This window comes from Rana temporaria, chromosome 8 (assembly GCF_905171775.1).
Source record: "Rana temporaria chromosome 8, aRanTem1.1, whole genome shotgun sequence".
NCBI classification, from domain to species: Eukaryota; Metazoa; Chordata; class Amphibia; order Anura; family Ranidae; genus Rana; species Rana temporaria.
In genome coordinates, this window is record NC_053496.1 from 180,386,349 (window position 1) to 180,410,636 (window position 24,288).

A 24,288-nucleotide genomic window follows, 5' to 3' on the forward strand; every position below is an offset into this window, starting at 1 on the left:
GGGGCGCTCTAATACAGGAGGCATGTTATTGGTCAGAGTGGGGGTGCTCTAATACAGGAGGTGTGTTACTGGTCAGAGTGGGGGTGCTCTAATACAGGAGGTGTGTTACTGGTCAGAGTGGGGGTGCTCTCATACAGGAGGTGTGTTACTGGTCAGAGTGGGGGGCACTCTAATACAGGAGGCGTGTTATTGGTCAGAGTGGGGGTGCTCTAATACAGGAGGCGTGTTACCGGTCAGAGTGGGGGTGCTCTAATACAGGAGGTGTGTTATTGGTCAGAGTGGGGGCGCTCTAATACAGGAGGCATGTTACTGGTCAGAGTGGGGGCGCTCTAATACAGGAGGGGTGTTACTGGTCAGAGTGGGGGTGCTCTAATACAGGAGGCATGTTACCGGTCAGAGAGGGGGTGCTCTAATACAGGAGGTGTGTTACTGGCCAGAGTAGGGGCGCTCTAATACAGGAGATGTGTTACTGGTCAGAGTGGGGGCGCTCTAATACAGGAGGTGTGTTACCGGTCTCAGTCGGGGTGCTCTAATACAGGAGGCGTGTTACCGGTCAGAGTGGGGGTGCTCTAAATACAGGAGGGGTGTTACCGGTCAGAGTGGGGGCGCTCTAATACAGGAGATGTGTTACTGGTCAGAGTGGGGGCGCTCTAATACAGGAAATTTGTTACTGGTCAGAGTGGAAGCGCTCTAATACAGGAGGGGTGTTAGTGGCCATAGTGGGGGCGCTCTACGTTTCGCTTTACGCATTTAATTGTATATACAGTATATGCAAGTATACGTGTTTGTAGGTGCCTAAATTAAATCTAAAGAGGAACAATAATTAATCCTAATAATGATGTACACATACACGTCTTTACGCGTTTCGTCACATCTATACATATCTCACTGATCATTACACAGGAACCTTTCTTCTAGGAAACACAGAAGACTGAGGCCGGAAAGCGGGTGTAAACCTGACAACGTTAATGCACCCTGAACAGTAAATGTAATAGAGAAGATTGGTTCCGGTCCTGTGTGTAGTCTGTCCTGTAGAAGATGAACCGTCCTCCCTGAGGAAAGCTGACACCAGGAGAGAAAATGTGATGCCCCTCCCCCTTCTCTGTACAGTGACATGGTGTGGGAGGAGACAGAGGCAGAACTTTCATTGGATGTTGTTGTAGAAGTGTGGGGGCGTGTCCTCTGCTGCTGTGTGACTGAAATCACCTCACCTCAGACTTGTCATACAGGTACAGAGAGGACTGAGGGGAGGGGTGGTCTGTATGCAACGACAACTCCTAACATCTTCACTGTATACATGAGGGGACACATAGAGAGAGGGACATACATAGATAGATAGACAGACAGAGAGAGACACAGACAGATAGCGAGACGGAGAAATGGATAATGAGACAGAGAGAGAGAGAGACAGATAGATGAACAGAGAGAGACAGACATACATAGATAGACAGATTATTATTATTATTATTATACAGGATTTATATAGCGCCAACAGTTTGCGCAGCACTTTAATAGAGACAGACAGACAGATAGAGACACAGACAGATAGTGAGATGGAGAAATGGATAAAGAGAGAGAGACAGACAGATAGATGAACAGAGAGAGACAGACAGAAATGATAGAGAGAGACACAGAGAGATAGAGAGGCAGACACAGAGAGAGACAGATAGACAGCGAAAGAGAGATAGACAGACAGAGAGAGAGAGACACAAACAGATAGAGATAGACAGATTGAGAGAAATACAGGCAGATAGAGAGAGGAACAGACAGACAGATAGCGACAAAGAGAGAAAAATAGGCCCGGGCAATTTGGATTAAAGCGGGGGTTCACCCTGTTAAAAAAAAAAAATGTTTTTTTTTATTAGACCATTACATTCGGCATCGTAGCGCGAGCTACGGTATGCCGGTCTTACATTTTTTATCCCCGTACTCACTGTGCTATCTCTCATTGAAGATTCCGGGGAATGGGCGTTCCTATGGTGAGAGAAGGTGATTGACGGCCGGCCCTGGCACGTCACGCTTCTCCGGAAATAGCCGAAATAGGCTTGGCTATTCACGGCGCCTGCGCATAGCCTGTGCGCAGGCGCCGTGAAGAACCGAGACCTACTCCGGCTGTCTTCGGGGAGCGTGACGTGCCAGAGCCGGCCGTCAATCATCCTCCCTCTCCATAGGCACGCCCATTCCCCGCGGGAGCCGGAATCTTCAATGACAGATAGCACAGTGAGTACGGGGATTAAAAATTTAAGACCGGCATACCGTAGCTCGCGCTACGATGCCGAAAGTAATGGTCTAATGATGGAAAGGAGGGTGAACTACCGCTTTAAGCAGCCCATGACCTATTAACTGGCCCCTTCCCCACTCTCCACCCCGACAGATCCCCTGAGAGAGGGGTGGGGGGAACCCAGCAGAGGTGTGGGTAGGGTTGCCACCTCATCCCTTTAAACCTGAACATATATGAATTACACAGGTTCTGAGGCTAATTTAAAGCACATAAGGCACCAAGTAGGTTTAATTACCACCTTAATCAGTCAGAGAACATTAGGGTGCCCACGTGTCCCGGATTGCCCAGGACTGTCCCGCAATTGACATGTCTGTCCTCCCGGGTCCCGGGCACCTTCATTCCGGGACAATATAATGTCCCGGAATGAAATAGAGGACACAGACACCCCCTACTAATAACTACATTTCCGGGAACTGGTTGCTAGGGCCAGCGCTGCCTGTCATCTTGCAACCAGTGACAATTTACTCTCAGACAGTGAGGCCGGGAGCGAGGCCTGCGCCTAGTGCAGCACTGCTGTCCCCACCCACCTCGGCACCTCCCCTGGCACCAAGCGGCAAGCAGCAGGGACTGGTGTGATCTTCACTCTCCAGATAGTGACGACACTCCTTTACTTCTACGCATGTGGCTCATGCAGAGGGAGTGACAGAAGCACTGCATCTGGTGGCAGGCTATGGGTGGCAAGCAGCACTGCATCTGGTGGCAAGTGGCACATTCACCTGACAAATAACCCGACGCCAAATTCCCCATCAACCCCGAGACTACATTCCCCCCTCACCTTTTTTTGGGGAAGGTGAGAGAGGGGATATGTTCCTGAATGGCAGTTTGGAAATGTGGTCACTCTACAGAACATGTGTCTCTTATATGTGTTTGGGTTTAAAGAGATGAAGTGGCAACCCTAGGTGGAAGGGGGGGGGGGGGAGGTGGGACCAGGAAAGAGCATGGGGGTTGGAGAGCACAGGGAAGAACCTTGTAAACATGGGGTGGGGCAAGAGCACGGGGGAGAGGCAGAGAACACAGGGAGGAAAACGGGCGCTCTGAACAGAAATAGAAATAAATGGGAAGAGGGCACTCTAATACAGGAGGTTACTATGTAAAAAAAAATGAAAATAAGTTCTTATTACCTCCTCTGTTGCCAGTTCCAGCAATGTCTCCTCTATACTTCTCTCCTACTCTTTTTTACTAGGAACTTCCTGTTTATTTAAAAACACTTCCTGTCTGTCGCTTACATCACTTCCTGTCTGTAGCCTACATCACTTCCTGTCTGTAGCCTACATCACTTCCTATCTGTAGCCTACACCACTTCCTGTCTGTAGCCTACACCACTTCTTGTCTGTAGCCTACATCACTTCCTGCCTGTAGCCTACATCACTTCCTGTTCTGTTCCAAGTGACATCACCACCCTGTGTCGAAAATAAATACTGCAGTCTACGTTAGGTTTCATCATTTTGCCTGCTGCTTTGTGGTCCTTTCCTCTATTATGTTCCATCCATCAGATTGCCGCAGAAGTTGACTACTCCGCTATGTGGATTTCCTCTGCAGCCACGGCCTTGCCAAATGCTAACAACCAGTATGAGCATTGCTGACTTTGTTGGAAACTGTAGGTCACTGCTGATTCATGAGCTGGTAGTCATGGGTAACAGCAATGGTGAGGGTTAACCTGATGGTCAGTTTGAGTTGATAATAGGATGTGACAGTGCCAGATGGTGTCTGAGGGTAAAATGTTTAGTAAGAAGGGTACTTAGGGCCAGATTCACAGCGGAGATACTCCGTCGTATCTCTCAGAGTATCTATGCGACTGATTCATAGAATCAGTTACGCATAGATAGCCCTTAGATCCGACAGGTGTAATTGAATTACACTGTCGGATCTTAGGATGCAATACCGCGGCCGCCGCTGGGTGGAGTTTGCGTCGTAAACCAGCGTCGGGTATGCAAATTAGTAGTTACGGCGATCCACAACGGTTTTTCGCGTTCGCTACGTCGCTGCTAGTCTAGTTTCCCGTCGCAAAGTTAGTCGTCGTTTTAGGTGCCCTAACTTTACACAGCACACGTATGTGCTGTATAAAGTATGGCTGTCGTTCCCGTGTGGAAATGTAAAAACGTTTCCTTCTTGTGTAAGACGTCCGGGAATACGGAAGTACGCTACGCACGTCGCCGTTCGAAAAAATGACGTCACTTTGCGCAAAGCACGGCGGGAAATTCAAAAGGGAGCATGCGCAGTAGGTTCGGCACGGGAGCGCGCCTAATTTAAATGGCACACGCCCCTTTGAATTACGCGGGCTTACGCCGGAGGCCGCCGGCGTAAGTTTTCACGCAAGTGCTTGGTGAATCAGGCACTTGCGCTGAAAACTTGCGGCGGTGTAACGTATCTACGATACGCTACGCCGCCGCACTTCTACGTGAATCTGGCCCTCAATACTTAATAGGGACTTAATAGTGAATTTAGAAATAGACAGCATAGTGAGAGGCCTTCTAATGCACCTAGGGGATCAGTTCCTCCAATCCCCCCTCCTGATTTACCAATCACCCCCTCTACCAATCACTCCCGATAGCCATGTCCCGTGCTGCCCCCCCCCCCCCCCCCGAATGACTGGGCCCCGTACAGGACTGGTGCTACCCCCTTATCAGTGGCCCTGGCAACGCCTACTGGGCATTTGCAGTGGTGGTGCCACTTACAGTAACTATTGCACAGGAACCTACATTCACCCACGCCACCCCTTCTTATTTTGCAATCCTCTACATTTCCCACCATGATTGCAATGGAAGAATCAAACTGCACACATCCCCCAACGTTGTGTGTGATTTAAATGAACTTTACAGGTTAGTTCTCCCACATACAGTCCTTCAAAATCATATAACTCCGCCCACTTATCCACTGAAGGACCGCCTTCTGCACATGTACGTCGGCAGAATGGCACGGCTGGACACAAGCACATACCTGTACGTCCTCTTTAAGAGCCCAGCCGTGGGTCGCGCGCGCGACCCGGTCCGAAGCTCCGTGACTGTGGCCGCGGGACCCGATCGCCGTCGGAGTCCCGAGATCGATCCCCGGAGCTGAAGAACGGGGAGAGCTGTGTGTAAACACAGCTTCCCCGTTCTTCACTGTGGCTCCGTCATTGATCGTCTGTTCCCTGATATAGGGAAAGTCGATCAATGACGTCACACGTCCAGCCCCGCCCCCTACAGTTCGAAACACATATGAGGTCACACTTAACCCCTTCAGCGCCCTCTAGTGGTTAACTCCCAAACTGCAATTGTAATTTTTACAGTAAACAATGCATTTTTATAGCATTTTTTGCTGTGAAAATGACAATGGTCCCAAAAATGTGTCAAAATTGTCCGATGTGTCCGCCATAATGTCGTGGTCATGAAAAAAATAGCTGATCACCGCCATTAGTAGTAAAAAAAAATATATATATATTAATAAAAATGCAATAAAACTATCTCCTATTTTGTAAACGCTATAAATTTTGCGCAGACCAATCGATAAACGCTTATTGCGATATTTCTTACCAAAAATAGGTAGAAGAATACGTATCGGCCTAAACTGAGAAAAAAAAAAAAATTTATATCTTTTTTGGGGATATTTATTATAGCAAAAAGTAAAAAATATTGTTTTTTTTTTCAAAATTGTCGCTCTATTTTTGTTTATAGCGCAAAAAATAAAAACCTGCAGAGGTGATCAAATACCACCAAAAGAAAGCTCTATTTGTGGGAAAAAAAGGACGCCAATTTCGTTTGGGAGCCACGTCGCACGACCGCGCAATTGTTAGTTAAAGCGACGCAGTGCCGAATCGCAAAAACTGGCCAGGTCCTTTACCTGCGTAATGGTCTGGGTCTTAAGTGGTTAAAGCATTTCTACATGCCATACCAGGATAAGTTGTCCAGTGCCCAGGGTGAGGATGAGGAACTGCCCCCCCCCCCCCCCGCAGCTCATTAATGTTGTAGAATAGGTGTAATGCCCTATGTCTGTTCTTTACTAAGCTGGCCATGGAGTGTGCAATGCACGACCAATTGTTTGCTTTATGGTTGCCTGACACTGGAGTGTATGTGTGGCAAGGGGGGCACACCTCCCCCCAAACTGCTGCACCTGGGGCAGATGTCCCCCTTACCCACCCCCTTGTCCCAGGGTTGAATATTGGATTAATATCATTAGTTACAGAATAAAGGAAGTAGGCTATTGTAAAGGTACCTCATCCATTCTAGTCATTGTCTACAAAAAACGTTTTAAAGCATATTGGACTTTATTGGTACCAGAGAGGGATGACCACACAAGATTCTAAAAATATCAATTTTTTTTACACATAAAAAATAAAAATAAATTGTATGTTTAAAAACATTACAATACAATTACAAATGTGATGTAGGCAAGACTAATAACCCTCGCTAATAATCTTTGCAAATTGAGCAAAGAGGTCGAAGTGTTTCGCCTGTTAGCTTCCTCAGGACCTCCTTAACATGGCTGCAGACATCTATGTTTGCAAAATTGTATGTTTAAAAACATTACAGTACAATTACAAGTGTGATGTAGGCCATGGAGACTTGCCTGGCAGTGTTCTCCCGCTGTCCTGTCCTTGCTCCCATGTCTCCTGTCCAGGACACCTCTGTGTGTCTTGATGAGGGCCCGTCCCCACCGGAGCCCAAGGTCACCACCTCCTCCCTCCAGACCGGGGAGCTTCCTCAAAGGCCACGACAGCATAACACTCCATCTCCAGCTTCCACCCGAACTCCACTGCCCCTGCTGGGCAGACTGAGTATTTGAGGTGGGCCTGCCCCCTGCCAACCCTTCAGTTGGGGATTGGTCAGGGTCCCTTCACAACACTCCAGCAAGCTCTTCTTGGACTCCTCCTATCTGCTTCTGGAACCTTCTCCAAGTTTCTAGCTAGCAGGGAGGATTTTTTTTTTTTTTTTAAAGTATATTGGACTTTACTGCTACCAGAGAGGGATTACCATACAAGATTCTAAAAATATTAATATTTGATTACACATAAAAAATGTTTTGTATGTTTAAAATAATTGGAATACAATTACAAATGTAATGTAGACCATAATAAAAACCATCGCTAAGAATTTTGGCAAATTGATCCAAGAGGTCGACGTGTTTCACCTTTTAGTTTTCTCAGGACCTCCTTAACTTGGTTACAAACCTCTATGTTAAGGCCATTTTTTTTTTTTTGCAACTAGGTGTAGCAATGCCACAGATTTGTTTGTTTTTTAATTTGGGGAATTGAGCTTGGATAGGGAAAGGTAGATATGGGATGCCCATTTGATCATTAGACTTGAACATTATACACCCAGTATATATATATACACGCTTTCCTCTTCTACCTCCAGCACAGACTTGCAGAACAACAACTCCCAGGGCCAGCTAGCACAAGTTTCAGGTTCAGCACAGTCTCAGCCAGGGGCGGACTGACAACTCATGGGGCCCCCGGGCAATAGAAGATTATGGGGCCCCTCTGGCTTACAGATGGCCACCACGCCAGGAGGCAGTGCAGAGGCAGGGCAGCTAAAATCTTGGGATCTTCACATTAAAAGCATGTCAGTTTCGGACATATCAGGGACAGATCTAAAAAAAACACAGATTTTTACATACTGTCCCTGGTTTTACTGAGCCTGGCAACCCTGATGGGGCCCCCTAGTGGCATGGGGCCCTCGGGCAGTGCCCGAGTGACTCAATGGTCAGTCCGCCCCTGGTCTCAGCTGAATCTGGACAAATGCCCTTTGCAGGCAGGAACCGCGGGCCCCCATGGTGTAGCCAAAAAAATTTAAGTTTTCAGTGCTAGTTGTCCTATCTGTGGCTACTACTCCCATTACCACCTCTTCGGGCACTGCCAGCTCTCCTAGCTGCAGCTGCCCCTTTACCCTGCCCATGCCACCACAGTCCATCCCAGTCCTCCTAGGCATGCCTCACTAGCCCTCTTGGCTGTTCCTTGAGACTTGCATAGCAGTGTTCTGCTGTCCTTTTCTTACTCTCGTGCCTCCTGTCCAGGACACCTCTATGTGTTGAAGAAGAGGGTACTGTCTGCACTCGAGCCCAGGTCCATGGTCACCCCCTCGGAATGGGGAGCTCCCTCAAAGGCCATGACAGGATAACGATCCATCTCCAGCTTCTGATTCCATCTGTACTCCACTACCCCTGCTGGGCTGACTCTTTTGAGGACTGGTCAGGGCCTTCAGAATACTCCAGCTAGCTACTGCTGGACTCCTATATGCTTCTGGAACCTTCTCCAGGTTTCCAGCTAGTAAAGAGGAGTTCACCAGAGGAGCTGCTGCTAAGTCATCCAGCCTATCCGAGTCACTCAAACCCTGACCCCAAAAAAAAAAAAAACACACAGGATTGGCTGCCAGCCAAACCTGAAATTTACCTACAATAACAAACATAAATCCTAGCACTCTAGCAACACAGCTAGGGGGTGCTACACAAGTTAAGGAGGTCCTGAGGAAGCTAATAGGCGAAACATGTCAACCTCATCAATTTGGAAAGATTATTAGCGGTGGTTATTAGCCGACGTTGCATTTGCAATTGTATTCTAATGGATTAACATCATTATCAATACACAATACACAGTAATTTCTCTGTTATCACACACAGATTTTATATATATATATACAGTGGAACCTCGGATTACGAGCATAATCCGTTCCAGGAGAGTGCTTGTAATCCAAAGTACTAGCATATCAAAGCGAGTTTCCCCATTGAAGTCAATGGAAACGAAAATAATTAATTCCGCATTGACTTCAATGGCATGCAATACCGCATGCGGCCAGAGGTGGGGGGGCACTGGAAAGCCTTGGAAATGGCGGGAAAGGCCCGAGGACACCTCGGCAATCCTCAGAAAGGCTCGGAAACAGAGTATTTACGCGTCTTTCCGAGCATGTCCGAACGGCGCCTATCGCCTGCTATTGGCGATAGGTGAACTCCACCTAGATATGAAATATCACTTCTCCCGGGATTTACCCCTCTGAAGAACAATTTCTTATCCTCCAGATGTTCTATGGACTCAACAGTTCCACCTGGAAAAATCATCGTACATTTGTCACAAGAATCAGCAGATGTGTTCTCTCTGTCTCTGATTTTCTTTTATCTGTAATCAATTTCCCGCACTCTGAATGAAATCAGGATGCTCTGTAGTGTGCGTTCTCTGGTGTCTAAGAAGGTGTCCCTTTTGATGGAAAGATTTCCCACATTCTGAACATGAATAAGGACGCTCGCCCGTGTGAATTCTCTGGTGTACATTAAGTTCTCCTTTTTGAGTGAAACTTTTCCCGCACTCTGAACATAAATATAGACGCTCACCACTGTGAATTCTCTGGTGTCTGACAAGCTCTCTTTTAGAAATGAAGGATTTCCCGCACTCTGAACATGGATGAGGACGCTCTCCTGTGTGAAGTCTCTGGTGTTCAACAAGTTGACTTCTTTGAATGAAAGATTTCCCGCACTCTGAACATGAGTAACGACGCTTACCCGTGTGAATTGTCTGGTGTCTAACCAGGTCTCCTTTCTGAACGAAAGATTTCCCGCACTCGGAACATGAATAAGGACGTTCACCTGTGTGAATTCTCTGGTGTACAATAAGTTGATTTTTATCACTAAAACATTTCCCACACTCTGAACAGGAAAACGGACGCTCGCCTGTGTGAGTTCTCTGGTGTGCAATAAGTTTATGTTTATCAATGAAACATTTCCCGCACTCTGAACAAGGGAAAGGACGCTCCCCTGTGTGAGTTCTCTGGTGTAAAATAAGTTTATGTTTTTCAATGAAACATTTCCCGCACTCTGAACAAGGGAAAGGACGCACCCCTGTGTGAGTTCTCTGGTGTAAAATAACTTTACGTTTTTCAGTGAAACATTTCCCACACTCTGAACAGGAAAACGGACGCTCCCTTGCGTGAGTTTTTTGGTGTAAAATACGTTTTTCTTTCTGAGAGAAACATTTGCCGCACTCTGAACAAAGGAAAGGACGCTCTACTGTGTGAGTTCTCTGATGTGCAATAAGTACTGCTTTGCAAGTGAAACATCTCCCGCACTCTGAACATACATTCGGACCCTCACCCGTGTGAATTCTCTGATGTCTAAGAAGATTTTTGTTTTCAATCAAAGATTTCCCGCATGAATACGGATGCTTTCCTGTGTGAACCATCTTATGGCTATAAGAAGATGTCTGGGGATTGGATGGATCTGGTGATCTGTCAGCACTGTGAGAACTTGGAAGGACATCTGAAGTCATAGTATGGGATTTATCAGAAGGTTCCTCAGGATTAGAAGGATCCATTGATCTTAGATGGACATCTGAAGTCTAGTATGGATTTATCAGAAGGTTCCTCAGGATTGGAAGGATCTGTTGATCTAACCAAACCAATCAGAGGTGACTTTGGGAGAATATTGTGAATGTTGGTATCTTCTGCCTTACAATCTGGAGATATAATAAGATGTCCCTCCGATGGATTTATATTCCAGAAACACCGTCCATCTGCTGGAAAGCAATATTTAATAGAAGTCATATCTGTTCTCATACATCTTGTATTCAGAAGTCACATTATACACAGGGGCCCAGATTCAAGTAGAATCGCGCAATATTTGCGTGGGCAAAGAGCAAATTTTTTTCTCTGCGCCCACGCAAATATTGCGCTTTGCCCGCGATTCACGGAGCAGTTGCTCCGCAAATTGCGCGGGCAATATGCTAAGCAGCCGGGCGCAAGGCTGCCTAATGTAAATGATCCCGCCGGGGGCAGGAATCATTTAAATTAGGCGCGCTCCCGCGCCGAGCGAACAGCGCATGCTCCGTCGGGAAACTTTCCCGACGTGCATTGCGGCAAATGACGTCGCAAGGACGTCATTTGCTTGTAAGTGAACGTGAATGGCGTCCAGCGCCATTCACGGTTCACTTACGTAAACGACGTTAAATTTGAACGTCGCGAGCGGGAGGCGCAGCTATAATTTAGCATTGGCTGCGCCTGCTATTAGCAGGAGCAACCTTATGCTAAAGGCGCCGTACGGAAACTCCGTACCTTGCGTAGGCAGGGCCCGCGCAACTTTTGTGAATCGGTGGTAGTATGCAATTTGCATACTACACGCCGATCACAAAGGCCGCGCCCCCTAGCGGCCAACGCAAGAATGCAGCCTGAGATGTGAAGCATAAGGAGGCTTATGTTTGCCCACATCCTAGGCTGCATTCGGTGTAACGAGGTTCCTGAATCAGGAGCACTCGTTACACGGAGCAAGTAAGCACTTGCGCCGCGCAACTATGGTTGCGCGGGCGCAAGTGTGCTTCTTGAATCTGGGCCAGTAATGTACCGCCCATCCCAGCTCTGCCATTGGACTGGGTGTGGCAATAAAAACCAGATCAAGGATACAAAACACCCAAATCACCCAAACCAACAGTATTTTTGCACTGATGCAAGGTTATGGTGAAGAGTAGGGGTGCTGAATATAATCGCAGCATCGATGCATCACGATTCGGACGATCGCGATGCAGCATCGATACTGCGAGTCGGCGGAATCGATAGTTTGATGACGTCATCTGCTGCTTCGCTCCTTGCAGTGCTCTGCCTCCCCGGGGAGAAACACAGAGGCAGAACCTGCATGGTGGCTTAAAGCCCCCTCCCCTTCACTGAAGAAGAAAGTCAGCTGATGAGCTGACAGCCAGTACAGTGCAGGGGGAGGAGCTCGAGGAGACCCGACATGAGGAGAGGCTTCACTGGAGGCACCAGAAGGGGGGGGAAACAAAACACACTAAGCAGCATGGAGGAGGGGAATCGACTGACACTGAGAGCAGGTAAGTGCCATTGTGACTGATCCCATCCCTCCACTACCATCACCCCTCTGCCTGATCCCACCATCCCTCTGCCTCTGATCCCAACATCCCTCTGCCTAATCCCATCATCCCTCTGCCTGATCCCTCTGCCTCTGATCCCATCATCTCTCTGCCTGATCCCTCTGCCTCTGATCCCATCATCCCTCTGCCTCTGATCCCAACATCCCTCTGCCTAATCCCATCATCCCTCTGCCTGATCCTCTGCCTCTGATCCCACCACCCCTCTGCTTGATCCCATCTATCCCTCTGCCTGTGATCCCACCATCCGTCGGCCTGATGCCATAATCCGTCTGCCTGATCCCATCTATCCGTCTGCCTGATCCCATCTATCCGTCTGCCTGATCCCAATCATCCGCTGCCTGATCCCATCATCCGTCTGCTTGATCCCACCATCCGTCTGCCTGATGCCATAGGGCCATATTCTGAGTAGAGTTACGACGGAGTATCTCAGGAAACTCCGTCGTAGTGATTCCTAGAATCATTTTCGCATAGATACGCTGAAGATCCGACATGTGTAAGTCACTTACACTGTCGGATCTTAAATGTAATTCACCGCCGGCCGCTAGGTGGCGTTTACGTTCAGGTCTCATTTGTTTATGCAAATGAGCTTGATACGCCGATTCCCGAACGAATTTGCGTCGCGTAACCGTCGCTTACGTCGTTTGCGGAAGCGTAAGGTTACCCCTGCTATATGAGGGGTAATTTTACGCCAGTCCCACGTATGCCATGTTAAGTATGGCGTCGGGTCCGCGTCGTCTTTTCCCGTCGGGTACGTCGTTTTCCTAAGTCGTTCTTGAATATGACTTTACGTCAATGGCGCACACGTCGGCGTCATTGACGTTTTCCGCCGAGAACTGGAGCATGCGCACTGGGCTATTTTTAGCCCGGCGCATGCGCAGTTCGATCGAAACGGGGGCACGCTTAATTTAAATATAAGCCAACCTCTTTGAAATACGCGGGGATACGCCAGGTCTTTTACACTACGCCTCCGCAAACTACGGAGGAAGTGCTTGAGGAATACGGCACTTGCTCCAGTAAGTTGCGGCGGCGTAGTGTAAATCGCTTACGCGAGGCACCCGCAGAATATTGGAGAATCTGGCCCATAATCCGTCTGCCCGATGCCATCTATCCGTCTGCCTGATGCCATCTATCCGTCTGCCTGATGCCATCTATCCGTCTGCCTGATGCCATCTATTCGTCTGCCTGATGCCATCTATCCGTCTGCCTGATCCCATCTATCCGTCTGCCTGATGCCATCTATCCGTCTGCCTGATCCCATCTATCCGTCTGCCTGATCCCATCTATCCGTCTGCCTGATCCCATCTATCCGTCTGCCTGATCCCATCTATCCGTCTGCCTGATGCCATCATCCGTCTGCCTGATCCCATCATCCGTCTGCCTGATCCCATCATCCGTCTGCCTGATCCCATCATCCGTCTGCCTCTGATCCCATCATCCGTCTGCCTCTGATCCCATCATCCGTCTGCCTCTGATTCCACCATCCGTCTGCCTGATCCCATCATCTGTCTGCCTGATCCCATCATCTGTCTGCCTGATCCCATCATCCGTCTGCCTGATCCCATCTATCCGTCTGCCTCTGATTCCACCATCCGTCTGCCTGATCCCACCATCCGTCTGCCTGATCCCATCATCCGTCTGCCTGATCCCATCTATCCGTCTGCCTGATCCCATCATCTGTCTGCCTGATCCCATCTATCCATCTGCCTGCTCCCATCTATCCGTCTGCCTGATCCCATCATCCGTCTGCCTGATCCCATCATCCGTCTGCCTGAGCCCATCATCCGTCTGCCTGATGCCATCATCCGTCTGCTACTGAAGAAAGAGTTTTTCTGACTGCTTGAATTTTTGGATAAAAAGTTTTTAACCATGAGCAGTAATCGTGATGCATCGCATAAACGAATCGAATCGTGGACAGGATAATCGTAATCGAATTGAATCGTGAGACCAGTGAAGAGGCGCACCCCTAGTGAAGAGTAAAACTTTTCTCCACCTATTCCTAAAGACATGACATCGTACTGATGAACAGAGACATACCTTTCAAATATTTTACAGCAGTGGTGGTAAACTGACAATTTATATGGAGCCTCAGGTGCGACTTTCATATGGTGTACAGTATCTCCTCCTCATTTGTTGGGAACATGACGTTATATTGGGGAATGGAGATGGTCCTTTCATATGGTGTACAGTATCTCCTCCTCATTTGTTGGGAACATGACGTTATATTGAGGAATGGAGATGGACCTTTCATATGGTGTACAGTATCTCCTCCTCATTTGTTGGGAACATGACGTTATATTGAGGAATGGAGATGGACCTTTCATATGGTGTACAGTATCTCCTCCTCATTTGTTGGGAACATGACGTTATATTGGGGAATGGAGATGGACCTTTCATATGGTGTACAGTATCTCCTCCTCATTTGTTGGGAACATGACGTTATATTGAGGAATGGAGATGGACCCTTTATTTAAAACATTTAGCTGTGGAGTAGATACATCGATGATGTTGTTATGGTCATCCTCTAAGTCTCCTCAATTTTTTTTCCTTACTGAATGCATTTGTTGGGAACATGACGTTATATTGAGGAATGGAGATGGACCTTTCATATGATGTACAGTAACTCCTCCTCATTTGTTGGGAACATGACGTTATATTGGGGAATGGAGATGGTCCTTTCATATGGTGTACAGTATCTCCTCCTCATTTGTTGGGAACATGACGTTATATTGGGGAATGGAGATGGACCTTTCATATGGTGTACAGTATCTCCTCCTCATTTGTTGGGAACATGACGTTATATTGAGGAATGGAGATGGACCCTTTATTTAAAACATTTAGCTGTGGAGTAGATACATCGATGATGTTGTTATGGTCATCCTCTAAGTCTCCTCAATTTTTTTTCCTTACTGAATGCATTTGTTGGGAACATGACGTTATATTGAGGAATGGAGATGGACCTTTCATATGATGTACAGTAACTCCTCCTCATTTGTTGGGAACATGACGTTATATTGGGGAATGGAGATGGTCCTTTCATATGGTGTACAGTATCTCCTCCTCATTTGTTGGGAACATGACGTTATATTGAGGAATGGAGATGGACCTTTCATATGGTGTACAGTATCTCCTCCTCATTTGTTGGGAACATGACGTTATATTGAGGAATGGAGATGGACCTTTCATATGGTGTACAGTATCTCCTCCTCATTTGTTGGGAACATGATGTTATATTGAGGAATGGAGATGGACCTTTCATATGGTGTACAGTATCTCCTCCTCATTTGTTGGGAACATGGCGTTATATTGAGGAATGGAGATGGACCTTTCATATGGTGTACAGTATCTCCTCCTCATTTGTTGGGAACATGACGTTATATTGAGGAATGGAGATGGACCTTTCATATGGTGTACAGTATCTCCTCCTCATTTGTTGGGAACAAGACGTTATATTGAGGAATGGAGATGATGAACACTAAATTGGGAACACTGGATGGTGTATGAAATACATAAATTACATTTCTTTGGCAAGGACAGGAGACTTCCTGTATCATGTGGCCAGGTTCTTTGCTATACCAGCTGTAAATATGAGATAAATATTCCACCAAATACTTCTAGCTGACTGGAAGAGCTTCTGATATTTGTAATGAGAATCATTGTAGAATGTTGATCTGGGGAGTTATTTGCCTTTTGGAAAAAAGAAGGAATTCTTTTAACCTAATGAATTATGGTCATATTTTATAATTTTTTGCTGCCCTAATCTTGATTAACTGCCATGGTGGATTTTTCTATAGCTCAATGGACATATCACATATTCCATGTAACAATATGAATACATGCTTTATACTTAGAGAAGTAGAATTAAATAGTGAAGCGTATTGGCATTTAGTGTTTATGACTTACTTGTGTTGATATGTAGAGAAGATTCCTCCTGATTACTTTCCATAATCATCTCCCCCTCCTCCATAGACTGCTGATCTCCACTCACCAACCTCTCTTCTTCTTCCTCTTTATCCTCAACTTTGATGTCTTTCCCTTCTTCACCCTAAACCCCAAAGATGATAAAATACAATTGTGAAAAAAGGAGCAATCCATTCTTAAGGCCCATACACACCATCTGACTTTTTGACAACAATTGTCTGACGGACCTGTTTTAGCGGACATTCCGACCGCGTGGACAAACTTTTTTGCTTTTTCATCGGACAAATGTTCGCTGTGAGAACAGACAAACTTTCCAGCAACAAATGTCCTACGTCGGCTAATCCGTTCATGTGTACACAAGTCTATCGGACTAAAGTCCAAAGTTCAAACACATATATGCTCAGAACCAATGCTAAAGATCAGACAATAGCAGAAGATGCCCAAAGGGTGGCAGTAAAGAGCAGGAAAAAAACACGTAGTACGTCTATTACATCACTACGTTCGTGTATGGTGGCTGAGGAGAGGAGAGGAGCAACGCTCCATGTGCCCGCATCGATGGACCGTGGAACAGGTAAGTTTCTGTTTATTAAAAGTCAGCAGCTACACTTTTTATACCCTCCGTTGATGTGATAATAAAGGTGTCCTCTCTCCCGCTGGAGTATTCCCAGACACAGTGGCCCGGATTCTCAGAGGACATACGACGGCGCAGCGCCATGTACGCCGTCGTAAGTTCTAATCCGAGCCGTCGTATCTATGCGACTGATTCTTAGAATCAGTTACGCATAGATAACCATTAGATCCGACAGGCGTAAGGCTCTTACGCCGTCGGATCTAAAATGCAATTTTTTTTTGTCCGCTAGGTGTCGCCTCCGTCGTTTTCCCCGTTGAGTATGCAAATTAGCTAGATACGCGAATTCCCGAACGTACGCGCAGCCGATGCAGTGAAGTTACGACGTTTGCGTTAGGCTTGTCCGGGCGTAAAGTTGCTCCTGGGTATATGAGGCGCAATCAATGTATGGTCGTCGTTCCCACGTCAAAATTTTAAAATTTACGTAATTTGCGTAAGTCGTCCGTGAATGGGGCTGGACGCCATTTACGCTCACGTCGAAACCAATGACGTCCTTGCGACGTCATTTGGAGCAATGCACCCTGGGATATTTTTCAGACGGCGCATGCGCATTACGTTCGGCGCGGGAACGCGCTTAATTTAAATGCTATACACCCCCTACCTGCCTAATTTGAAATAGGCGGGCTTGCGCCGGGTGATTTACGCTACGCCGCCGCAACTTTACAGGCAAGTGCTTTGTGAATAAAGCACTTGCCTGTAAAACTTGCGGCGGCGTAACGTAAATGACATTTGTTACGCCGTCGCAGAGATATGCCGGATCTACGAGAATCTGGCACAGTATCTTCTACTCCCTATCTAAAATCCATAAAAAGCGGTACTACAAGTCGGTTGCGATATACATGGCCAACACTGCTAGGATGTGTGTACCCGATCAGTGGCGGTCCACATATCCACCTGCAATGACCGAATGGTTCCATCGAATTAACCGTATTGCGGAGATGGAGGAGCTGATCTATATCTCGTTGGATAAAATCTCTAATGCCGCGTACACGCGATCGGAAATTCCGAACAGAAAACCGTGTTATTTTTCAGAAGGAATGTTGGCTCAAACTTGGTTTGCATACACACGGTCACACAAATCCTTGTCCGAAATTCCGACCGCTAAGAACGTGGTGACGTATAAGACGTACGACGAGCCGAGATCAATGAAGTTCAATAGGCAGTTCGGCTCTTCTGCTCCATTCTGAGCATGCGTGTTTTTTTGCGAGTCGGAATTGCATACAGAAGATCGGAATTTCTGATAGGAACTTTTTCCGTCGGAAAAATTGAGAACCTGCTCTCAATCTTTTGTTCGTGAAAATTCTGACAGCAAAAGTCTGATGGAGCCTACACACAACAGCTCACATCGGACTTTTCTTGTCGGAATTTCCGAACGTGTGTACGCGTTATAAGTTTACTGCTACATGAGAAAGCTGGACGACCTTTAGAAACTGCCAGTCAGAGGCGGCTCTTTAATTAGGCAAATTAGGCGGTCGCCTGAGGCCTCGCGGCCGCCTAAATTACTCAATGTATTTCCCCAATTTTGAGGGTCAGGATACCTTAATGCTGCTGTGCTCAGCCCTGAGTCAGGAGCGGGGGCTGCCAGTGTCCCTAACAACCAGTGAATATTGGTGACACCATCCCTTGTGACGTCAATGACCCAGCATGCCCTCAGTCAATGACGTCACAAGGGGGCAGGTTCACCAGGTGACATCGCTGGGTCCCCCCGCCCCTTATTTAATAAAGAGCAGGATCTGGTTGCCGCCTTGTTAAAGGGGGCTTCCCGATTCCGATAAGCCCCCTGCCCGCAGACCCCCACAACCACCAGCCAGGGTTGTGGGGAAGAGGCTCTTGTCCTTGAATTATTTTCCCCATTATGGGCGTGAGTGAGGCTCCATGTCAAGTTTTGCCTAATGCCTCACAAAGCCTAGAGCCGCCTCTGCTCCCAGTTATACTAGGAGCTCACAAAAGATGCTACCTGAATATGATTAGGGGCCCTATAACCCCAGATCCTAAGGGTTAATCCTGTGTCAAGCTAAAGGCGGCATGCACATTAATGTTCTAATCAATGGATGTCGGAGAAGGCAGTTGGTGATGTCCTCACTCCCTTTCCTTTGTCCATACATGCCCCTTCCCTCGACTCCTCCTTTTCCTCCCCCCGTCTTTCTTTTTTTTTTTTTTTTGGTGTCACGGATAGCTGGAGCAGGAGCTATCTTAGTTGCCTATTAGATATCGTACTCTCAAATTAGACTTCGGGTGAACCACCTTTTATTTTTGCTGTTTATACTTCCCTGAAAAGAATGCCCTTTGTTTAAATTTTTTCTTGTTTTTGTTTCTTGTCCTCTCTGTGTTTGACCCATACTGTTGTTACCATTCATATGAGTATAAGGAGATCAGACTTTTCAAATTAAGCCCGGGGACAGACTGCCTCCCCTGTGTACCTATCACTCCCAGTGCCATCATGTGGCCCCCAATTTTGGGGCAGCTTGGGCTCAAGGACCAGCTGCTTTGGGGAAAAAACAGGGCCCCCCCGTGCAGCTGGGGCCCCTGGGCAGTGCCCAGGTGTGCCCTCTCATTAAGACAGCCCTGGGACAGTGTCCTCAATGGGGGGGACTGTCCCCGGAAACCAGGGATGTCTGGTCACCCTATAGGAGTATGTAAGGTTCATGGAATCCTTTTGCCTTTTGGATTATCTGCAAAACTTTAAATAAATTGTTTATGCAAAAAAAAAAAAAGGGTTTAACGTTTACACAGAAGATGTCATCTCATAGATTAGAATTACTTTGGAATTCTACGGCTCAGTTGTGATGGAGGTTACTAAAATTAATATTTTATGATATGCTACTTTGTGCTAAAATCACTCAAATGTTGCTTTTCTTTCATTATATTGTTTTATTTCTTTTTATTTCTTGATAAAATGTATATGTGTGCGGGTATTGCAACAAATGTTATTATCCTTTAATGAAGTAACAGATTCAGCTCGGAGTGAAGACAAAGAGAACTATTAATACGTCACCCCTCCTCCCTTCTTCCACCGAGGGAGCATATATGGCTCTGAGTGAAGCCCCTGTGAATTTAAGTGGTGGACCCTGTGCGTCTGAGTCAGGGCCGGCCCTATGATGGGACCGGGTGGTACCATGGGTACCAGGCAGCACTTTTAGGGGGGCAGCATATTTTTTGTGCTATAAATATATACATATATATATTTTTTTTTTACTTTTTGCTATAATAAATATCCCCAAAATTTAGAAAAATAAACTATTTTCTTCAGTTTAGGTCAATATGTATTCTTCTACATGTTTTTGGTACCAACAAAAAATCAAAAAACACAATTGGCGTACATTGATTCGTTTGCGCAAAAGACATTGTGGCCGCCGGCAATTCACAGGTCCCTTTATACTCCTGGATACATGTATAGAGCCATGGCAGGTCCTTCTTTTATACGCCTATATGCATGTATAGAGCCATGACAGGCCCTCTTTATACATCTATAGAGCCATGACAGGTCCTCTTTATACTCCTATATACATTTATAGAGCCATGACAGGTCCTTTTTATACTCCTATATACATTTATAGAGCCATGGCAGGTCCTCTTTATATTCCTTTACATGTAAAGAGTCTCGACAGGTCCTCTATATACATGTATAGAGCCATGACAGGCCCTCGTTATACTCCTTTATACATGTATAGAGCCATGACAGGTCCTCGTTATACTCCTTTATACATGTATAGAGCCATGACAGGTCCTCGTTATACTCCTTTATACATGTATAGAGCAATGTCAAGTACTCTTTATAGTCCTATATACATGTATAGAGCCATGACAGGTCCACTTGATATTCCTTTACATGTAAAGAGTAATGACAGGTCCTCTTTTTATACTCCTTTATACATGTATAGAGCCATGACGGGTCCCCTTTAGTTATCATGATATAAAATAATGAATGTGGGGGCCTTTTGGTTGGCGTGATTTTTTTTCTGGGGGGGGCAGCATTTCATTCTTGGTCCCAGGCAGCACAATGTCTTGGGCCGGCACTGGTCTGAGTATGCCACGAGGACTTTTGTGCCAAGAATAAACGTACAAGAAGGAAGACTTTATATGGATTGAACCAATCATATGTGCTCATGTGAATGATGTCATTTTGTCTATAAATCTGCAGTAGGAATAAAAACTCCTTCTCTTGGCACTGGAACAAGCAAGAACGTAGTCTATTATTTCTTGCTCTCACAATTTGGGCCAGCAGGCAGAATAGTTGTGCCCTGAAATTGGGTCAGGGTTACCAATCTATCACAATTCTCATCTACCTGATCAGGGTGCGTATAGTTTTGATCTTCCTTTATGGAATCCGAGGAATACAGAGAGCCACCGTCTTCCATAGACCGCCGATCTCCCCTTATCATCGTCTCTTCTTCTTCCACTTTAACCTCCAATTTGATGTCATTCAATGCTTCACTCTAAACCGTAAAAAGGAAACAATAGATATGTGAAAATGGAAAAGAGAAGAATGTTATCTTGCATATATTTTTATATGGACATGCTCAGCCCCACCTACCTGATGATGGTGGGGGATGGTGTGACCTTCCTGTGTGGAATCTCGGGAATACAGAGGACGGGGACATCTCTCTGGTGGGTTCCCATTACTGGATCCATCTGTAGGAAACACACACACTGACTGAATACATTGTTTCTATGTGTTTATCAGATGATGGGGGATCTAGGTGGAGCCTCCATACTGCTCTCTCCTTTACAATAAAGTCTCCTCTTACCCGGTGATGTGAGGGGCAGCTGATTCTCCATCATGACGTCCTTGTAGAGATCCTTGTGTCCTTCTAAATACTCCCACTCCTCCATGGAGAAATAGACAGCGACATCCTGACACCTTATAGGAACCTGACACACACAATGATACAGTCACCATCCAGACACATGGATGCCAACAATCCAGAGACAGCTTTATGGACAGTTGGATAAATGGCTCTATATTTAAGAAGTATCTGGTCTATAAACCAGAGGCTCTGGATGGACAGTTGGATAAATGGTTCTATATTTAGGATGTATAGCACTACCCCCTCAGGAGCCGCTGGTTGTTTTGGGATCAGCGTATTAAGTTACCTCTAATCGTTGTCTAGGGTGATTGTAGTGAGTAGAGCAGTAAACGAATGTCCAATCAGCGAGTGAGATTTTCTGAATGCTTTATTTCTCGGCCCAACACGACCAACATCAACATGAGGTAGAGAGAAAAGGTTGATGAAGTAAGAGAACTTTGCGGTATCAGGCCTGGATATGAACCGAGCAATCCTGCTCTCAGTAGTAGTAGATACAGTTCGTCGCCACTCTAGCCAGAGTGGGTGAAGTGACAGACTCGAGCCTGGCAGCCGAAGCGTCACTTTAAGGTTGCTGGGAGGAACAGGCCTCTGCCACAGACCTGGCTCTAGTGGGGCCTCTGCCACAGTCCTAGAACTTGGATGAGCTAAATAGTTGAGCTTATCCTCCCAGTAAATTGCGTTCGGGGTCACCGACTGACAATGCTAATGTTATCTGTCAGTGTCCGGTCACCCAGATCCCTGATGGTTCGTTCAAGTCTCTCAGACAACCTGCCTCCGGGTTCTCCTAGAGCCGATCCCCCACCGCACAGCACGTAGCTTAGGATCTCTTCAGTAGAGTTTGGGAGTAAGTCACTGGGGCCCCTGTCAGCATCAGTTGCTCCAGGCCATGAGGGCCCAGAGTCAGGAACTCTGCGTTGCGCGCGACCCCAGGCCAGGTAGGCCATAGTGGTGGGGCCCGCTATGTGCGCACACCCTAAAGGTGGGTGCCGCACCCGGAACCCGCGAAGAACCAAGAACAACAACACAGAAATAATCCTCTCCAGCATGCCCTGCGAGGGGAAAACTCCTCTAATTGGCTGCTAGGAAGAAGCGGCTCCGCGTGGACCTCTCTGGCACCTCATCCCTAGAACGCAGTCTAGCACACAGGACAAACCAGATTTGGCGACAGCCAAATTTGACATAATTTGGAATGAGAGCAAATTATCTCTCTCATTCCCCCGCTAACTTTAGTGGTGCCTTTACTGAAAGTAAGGGGCGCTACAGATGTATCTGGTCTATAAACCAGAGGTTCTGGATGGACAGTTGGATAAATGGTTCTATATTTAGGATGTATCTGGTCTATAAACCAGAGGTTCTGGATGGACAGTTGGATAAATAGTTCTATATATGCAGAATGTGTCCTTATAATGCATAGCAGACATCGCAGTGACTAGAGGAAGAGGACGGACATGACGGGGGTTACTGGGTGTAAATATAAAATAATATCATATTACCTCCTCTGCTGCTAGTTCTAGCAATGTCTCGTTTCCCACTGTTTTACCTAAACACTTCCTGTCTGTAGCCTACATCACTTCCTGTTTGTTCCAAGTGACATCACCACCTTGTGTTGAAGATAAATACTGCAGTCTACGTTAGGTTTGTTCCACAACCTAAGAGACTTCGATTTCTTCACCATCAGATGAGTTGGTACTGTAAAGTAACTTTGATCAGAGCACAGTTAAATACATGTGGGACATTTTGAGTGTGTGTAGGCGCGACGGACCATCAGTCAGGTCCATCGGTCCGTTCTCATCGGATGGACTGATCGTGTGTACGAGGCTTAAGCCCTGAGGCTAATGGAAAAAGTACGATGGAAAACAATAATGGCCATGCATAGTTACATATTCCTTGTGGGAGAAAACAGGGTCTCCAAATATTTCAGATAACTTGCAAGTTGCTCATCGCTTCTCAAAGTGATCAGCCTCTGAAACAGGAGATGAGAGAACGCCTTTCCGGGATGAATAGTTTCTGTTCTGAATGGGCAACTCTTCCCTGGAGCAGAGGTATGGCAGATCTAGGGTGAAGGACTCTCCTTCCCAACCGGTGGGGATGATATCTCTGTCGTGGTAAAAAGATGATTGGTGAGGCTGCAGAGAAGTGGTGTCTCGCTCATGAACTGCATGCACTGGAACACCGAAACCGGGATACAGACATAGGCGCTATAGATGGGGAAACATGGGATGTTTCAGCCTCTCAAAAACGATCCCAATTATATTTAGTGCACAGAGTCTATAGAATACCTGTTCAATTATATAAATGATATAGATTATATAAACACAACACCCCTTTATGCCCAAAATGCAAACAAGATCACGGTGACCTAATCCATAAGCTTTGGAGATGTCCTAAGATGTACACACGACCGGTCAAAACCGATGAGAATGGACCGAGGTTCAGTTTCATCGGTCCAAACCGACCGTGTGTACGGCCCATTGGTCTTTTGTCCTTCGGACCAAAATTTTAAAACTTGCTTTAAAATCGAACCGATGGACCGCTGACCGATCGGGCCAAACCGATGGTTAGTACACAAAAGCATTGGTTCAAAACCCGCGCATGCTCAGAATCAAGTCGACGCATGCTTGGAAGCATTGAACTTTGTTTTTTTTCAGCACGTCGTGTGTTTTACGTCACCGCGTTCTGACCCGATCATTTTTTTAACTGATGGTGTGTACACACATCAGACCACTTCAGCTATGGACCGATGAAAACGGTCCGTCGGACCATTCTCATCAGATGAACCGGTCGTGTGTACAGGGCCTTAGGCCCCGTACTCACG

The 24,288-nt window shown here is 46.6% G+C and overlaps 1 protein-coding gene across 1 annotated transcript; it reads right to left on the reverse strand.

Annotated features, from left to right (window-relative positions):
• Positions 1–9,062: 9,062 nt before the first annotated feature.
• Positions 9,063–10,600, reverse strand: LOC120910146 (zinc finger protein OZF-like). Its single transcript, XM_040322025.1, has one exon. It carries the CDS (start codon positions 10,554–10,556, stop codon positions 9,375–9,377), a length of 1,182 nt encoding a protein of 393 aa, XP_040177959.1. The 5' UTR covers positions 10,557–10,600; the 3' UTR covers positions 9,063–9,374.
• Positions 10,601–24,288: the final 13,688 nt, after the last annotated feature.